Genomic DNA, 6,000 nt, shown 5'->3' with positions numbered 1-6,000 from the left:
CCCCCCCCCGCCCTGCAATCTGCTTGCTTTCTATAGATCTGAAACATGCAGTAGGCATGTTTAAAATGAACACCATGTTTCTTGAAGCGACTGGTGAACTTCAACTTCTTCTTGCCTGTTGTGTTCCACGGACACAAGACTGTCACAAATTAGGACCCTAGTAGAGTCATCATTGATACTTTGCATTTCAAGCCTGAGGTTGAGTCCACCTTTGTAAAAAATGGCACATTATATTTTACAAATAGATTTAAAGTTGTTCTATTGGAAGAAAGTGGGCTGTCACGTTCACCTCTACACTTCTTGGATCTTGCCATCCCAAAGGACCAAGAGGACGCTTGCTCTTTTCTTCTCTTTACTGACAACAAAATCCCCATAGAACAGACTTGAGCAAAATTCATACTGTGTTTCTGTTTGAATGGCAAGTGGGGAGGAGGAATGCATCCTTTGTTATATAATAAGACGTTCCTTCTCGGAAAGTCATTTTCTGAAAAAAGAAAAGATAAGAGCCTTTTCCAGTTAAATCAGAATTTGATCTGGATATTATATTTGGTAAGAGAACACTTAATCTAGTGGCAGATAAAGAAAACTTGAGGTTTTGAAGGGTTTTTTTTTAAGGTCTCTTCTGCATTTGAAATGAAAAGAATGATTAGAAACTATAGTGTTAAATGGTTAGTTGATTATTTTTGTTTCCATGGCTACAGATCAGGCAGATTGATGTAATATGTGTGTTTGTGTTCTCACTCCCACCCCCTCCCAGGCTTTTGTAGATTTCTTCTCTAGATGCCTCCATGAAGAATATAAGAGCAAGGGCATCTTTGTGCAGGTGAGTGGAGTTTGTTTCAGTTAAGTATCCCTGTTTTTGTGTGGTTTCCACAGCAACTGTTGCTGTCTTGGCAACGAAAGAAAATCACATTCCTAAGTAAGTGAATGTGACGTTAGTGCACCATTAAAGACATGGTTTCTTTTCCTTTATGCACTTAAGTCTAGATTTTAAACAATTTACTAGAATTTTTAAGTGGTAATACCTAAAGTAGAACTATGCAGCATAAACAGTTGGTGCATAATAATTGTAAGTTCTTATGATCTTATTTTGAGAGAATTAGACTGTCAGTATCTCTCAGCTGCCAGGTATGCAAGGAGTGCCATGACTATTCCAAAGCCTCTGTATAATAATCACAAGAGAGGAGAGAGCTGAATAAAACTGAGTTTTACTAGCACGAGGGTGACTGCATACAACAGGATGATATAGGTGTGGTAGTGATCTTTTACTTTTTTTTAGTTGCGGTAAAATATACATCACCGAAAACACCGTTTAAATCACTTTTAAGTATGCAGTTCAGTGGCATTAAGTACATTGACATTGTTGCGCACCCATTACTACCTTACATCTCCAGGACTTTTTTCGTCCTCCAAAACTGAAACTCTGTATTCATTAAACAATGACTTTCCATTTCCCCTCCCCCCAGCCCCTGACAACCACATTCTACTTTCTGTCTCTGAATTTGACCACACTAGGTACTTCATGTGAGTGGAATCCTACAGTATTTGTCTTTTTGTGACTGGCTTATTTCACTTAGCATAATGTCTTCAAGCTTCATGCATGTTACAGGATGTGTCAGAATTTCCTTCATAATTCCGTTGCGTGTATATACCACATTGTGTTTATGCATTCATCTGTCGATGGACATTTGGGAGGCTTTTTGAGACCCTGCTTTCAGTTCTTTTGGATATGTACCCAGAAATGGAATTGCTGGATCATATGATAATTCTTTTTGTTTGTTTTGAAGAATCGCCTGACTGTTTTCCATAGTAGCTGCCCTATTTTACGTTCCTACCAGCAATGCGTAAGGGTTCCAATTTCTTCACATCCTCAGCAATACTCGTTATTTCTTTTTGTTTGTGTTTTATAGTAGCCATCTTTATGAGTGTGAAGTGGTTTCACATTGTGGTTTTGATTTGGATTTGCATATCCTCAGTGATTAGTGAGGTTGAGCATCTTTTCAAGTGTTTACTGGCCATTTGGCTATCTTCTTTGGAGAAATGTCTATTGAAGTTCTTTGCCCATTTTTCATTGGGTTGCTTGCTTTTTATTTTTGAATTGTAGGAGTTCTTGATATAGTCTAGATATTAACCCTTTTTTAGGTATATGATTTGCAAATATTTTCTCCCTCTCCGTGGGTTACCTTTTCACTCTATGGATAGTGTCCTTTGATGCTCAAAAGTTTTAAATTTTGATGTAGTCCAATTTATCTATCTTTTGTTTTTGTTGCCTGTGCTTTTGGTGTCATATCCCAGAAATCATTGCCAAATCAAATGCCATGAGGCTTTTCCCCTGTTTTTAAAAAAATTTTATTGAAGTATAGTTGATTGTCCCCCCATGTTTTCTTTCAAGAGTTTTATAGTTTTAGCTCTTACATTTAGGCCTTTGATCCATTTTGACTTAATTTTTATAGAGACCTTTGATTTTATTATGTAGCTAACAGATACAATGCTGTGAAACTACAGTACAAAATACAAGAGGAAGCAAATGTAGAGATTTTTATGGGTGTCAGTCTCCAATCAGCTGTTGCTCAACACAAAGAAATAATGGTTCACAGTATTTCCATGATTAGGCACATTTTTAACGATGTCTTGGGAGAGGTTGCAGTTCTTACCCCTTTCCTGCTGCTGTCCACGACCTGCCCCCACCTCTTCACACATCCAGTGTTCATTATGGCTTTTAATTCTGTGAGCCTAGTATTTTCCTTTTTGCACCCTGAAGCCTCAAATGATCAATCACCATAATAATAGGTAATATTTGAGGGGATACTTTTCAGGAACAATGCTGAGCACTTCATATGTATCCATGTGTTTCATTGCATCTCATAATGATCTTATAAGATGGTGTTGATCATCATCATCCTTAAATTTATGCAACTTGGGGTTCAGAGAGGTTAAGCCACTTGCTCATGTTGAACTGGACTCAAGTCCAGGTCTGTTTGGCACCAAAGCCTTTGTTCTTAACCACTGGGCTACTTGCTCCAGGCCTTCAGGACAGCACTGAAGACTTATTGGATCCATCTGCTTAGGCAGCCACGAACCAGAAGGTGCTGGGCTGTTTAGTTCCACTTCCTCCCTTATATCTTTAGGGTAAATGTTTCCTCGTCTTCCAGGGTCCGTTTAGAGCCTGCTTCCCCTCAGTCCTTACCTGAGGTCTCCCCCAAGGGATCCTTCGATGTCATAGCCCTTTGGTGTCATTCCGATTTGCAGCTCCACATAAATATAGGGTACCCTGGGGAGGACAGGGTTTTCGAGAATCTTGAATTTTATACGGAGCTACCATACGCTCCCTTTTCCCGCTTCCTTGACACCAGTCACTTTAATGCTAATAGTTTGAACCTGCTACGTAGCATGTGTTACATTTTGGTAACAGGAAATCAGTAAAGCACTCGGGAGGTCAGGCATCGTGTGCCACACAATGTGGTGCCATTTTCTCATTCTGATGAATCTATTATATTCACACTATTAACTTAACCATTTTTAAACACTACTGAGAGCAAGCAGGAATCTTAAAGGTCCATTGGTGGGTGACCCAGAGTCAGTGTGACCAGAAGCTGCAAGTGTTTCAGTGACAAAGGGAGTCTTAGGCCTTGTGAGTATAGATGATCAATTTCTCAAATTCTGTGAACAGACAAGACCGTTTGGTCTCGCACTTTCAGGTCTGGTTTCCCTCAAAGATCTTTTCTGCATATGGTCTGCCTATTGATCTGCTGTGACTAACAGCTACTACAAAAGCACATTAGCATTTGTTTCCTGAAATATTTTACTTTGACAAATTTTTATTTATTCCTAATAATGAATTACAAATGATGTAATTTCATTGATCATTCTCTTCCTTCATAGGAATTCATTCATGGTTTAAACTTAGAATGAATTTGGTGAAAAAACAAAAACTGAAATGTTTGTGAGGAAAAATACAGTTGTTATTTCTGTGTGAACACATCAAACTCTGAAGTAGAAGAGAATCTCATATTAATTCTGACCAAAGGGATTAAAGAAAAAAAATCTGGTCTAAATGAAGCTCAGTTAAAAAATTACTGGTTTCTCTGGTGGTATGTTGTGTCTGCACATTTTTTTGGACTTGGAGTATTTATCAGCTAGTTTTCCCTTCCACTGCATCCCACATACTGTTTCCTGGGTGATCTTATTAAAAACAAGTCAGATGACGTTGCTTTCCTTCAGTGTCCTCCAGTGGCCACCCGTCATGTTGAGGATTGAATTCAGACCCCACAAGGCCATTGCCTCTTGCCATTCCATCACGCCACCCTGCGTTCCGAGCAGAGCGGACACTGTAGTGTCCAGTGCATGCTCTGCCCTCTGCGGTGCCCCTGACTGGCTCCTCTGCTGGCACGCCTTTGCCCCCACTCCTCTGCAAGTCTCCACTCCACATCTCCTCCCTGTCCCATTCGCACCAGAGCCTGCAGCCCCTGCCCGTCTTTCAGGGCTTCAGCCTCATTTCACCTGCCCTGGGAAACCTTATCTTGGCCGCTGGGCACTTGTGGTTACACCTTCCCTTCTGCTCCCTTATTCCTTATTATATACCTCTGCCTGATACTCTCTGGCCCAGGACTCCCCCCACTCTAGTGTATTCTTGAGAACAGACTTTTTATCATGTTTGTCTCTGTGTTGCTAATGGCACATGTAATGCGGGGCACACCAGAAACCTGCCATTTGCTGGCATCACAGAGGACCCTGGCTACGAATGGCCATGCTTGGTGGTACACAGTCCTCTGTTTTTAAGGCCTTTTGAGCTTCTTCTGTGGCTCCCATATGCCTCTGGTCTTGAATTTTCAAACTCTCTATCTAGAGGGTTTCCAAGCTAATGCTATGATGCCAAAATTCAGTTTCTTCTAATCTTTGGAAGGCAAGTGCTCTTTTTAGGTCTACCTCCATGTGAAGATACAACAGATTGCTCTTGGGAGAGGAAGAGAGTATGGTTTTCAAATCCCAGCTCGTTTTATATTAATTCCTTGTTAATATTTTTTTCTTTGCTTTTTTTCTCTCCCCATCTTTCCCTCAACTTCTTTCCTGTAATTTTGTAAGAGCATTTAAAATTTTCTTCATGAATTCAGATTTGCTAATATATAAGCATTTCCTGGAAACACAAATAAATAGTAGTAACAACATGTGATATAAACATCCTAGAGGTGAATTTTGACTCTGTTGATGTTTGAATAGAGGATAAGAAGTACATTCTTGTAAATCTCATGGAAGGTATGCTCTGTTGGTGAGAATGATCTGTTCTCATTCTTACCCTGTAACTAAAACCCAATCAAAATTATGCCTCTTTCAAAGGGCCAAATCCAAAGAGCTCTGACTGGCTAGTTGGTGGGCCCCAGTACCGGGCTCTGTCTCTTAATACTAAGCAAGTAAGAAATAGCTGAAACTAAGATGACATCCTAAAACTATACTGCTTGAACTCTTATTCTGTAAAACTTTCACAGGCCGCCTTGTTTTTTTTTAAACTTTTTATTTGGAAATAATTTCAAATCTATAGAAAGCTTGTAAAAATAAGAATAGTACAAAGTACACCCCAATACTCTTTACGCAGATTCACTTATTGTTAACATTTTACTCCATTTGTTTTATCATTGGGAAGTGAGTTGCATATATCATGTTTCTTTACCTCCAAATCCTTTGGTGTGTATTTACAAAGAATAAGGATATCCTTATAAATAATCACAATATAGTTACCAACTTTAGAATTAACATTGATGTAGTATTTTCATCTAACCTACCATCTGTATTCTAATTTCTGACCTCAGAGTATTCTTTTTTTTTTTTTTGGCCACACTGCACGGGTTGTGGGATCTCAGTTCCCTGACCAGGGATTGAACCCGGGCCACAGCAGTGAAAACCCAGAATCCTAACCACTAGCCCACCAGGGAACTCCCCCCTCATAGTATTCTTTATAGCATTTTTTACCCTCCTGTAAAGAATTCAGTCTAGGACCAGGTATTA

General features: G+C 39.5%; 1 protein-coding gene across 1 annotated transcript in view; it reads left to right on the top strand.

Annotated features, from left to right (window-relative positions):
• Positions 1–6,000, top strand: part of HSD17B12 (hydroxysteroid 17-beta dehydrogenase 12) — a 107,868-nt gene that overhangs the window by 92,142 nt on the left and 9,726 nt on the right. The window contains exon 9 of the mRNA XM_024748556.1: positions 758–823. Coding sequence (XP_024604324.1) covers positions 758–823 — 66 coding nt within the window. The remainder of the gene's footprint in view (positions 1–757; positions 824–6,000) is intronic.

Source organism: Neophocaena asiaeorientalis, unplaced genomic scaffold, assembly GCF_003031525.2.
Source record: "Neophocaena asiaeorientalis asiaeorientalis breed wild unplaced genomic scaffold, Neophocaena_asiaeorientalis_V1.1 scaffold43, whole genome shotgun sequence".
NCBI lineage: Eukaryota > Metazoa > Chordata > Mammalia > Artiodactyla > Phocoenidae > Neophocaena > Neophocaena asiaeorientalis.
The sequence above is the reverse complement of the archived record's forward strand: the minus strand, read 5'-3'. Positions and strand labels throughout refer to the sequence as shown.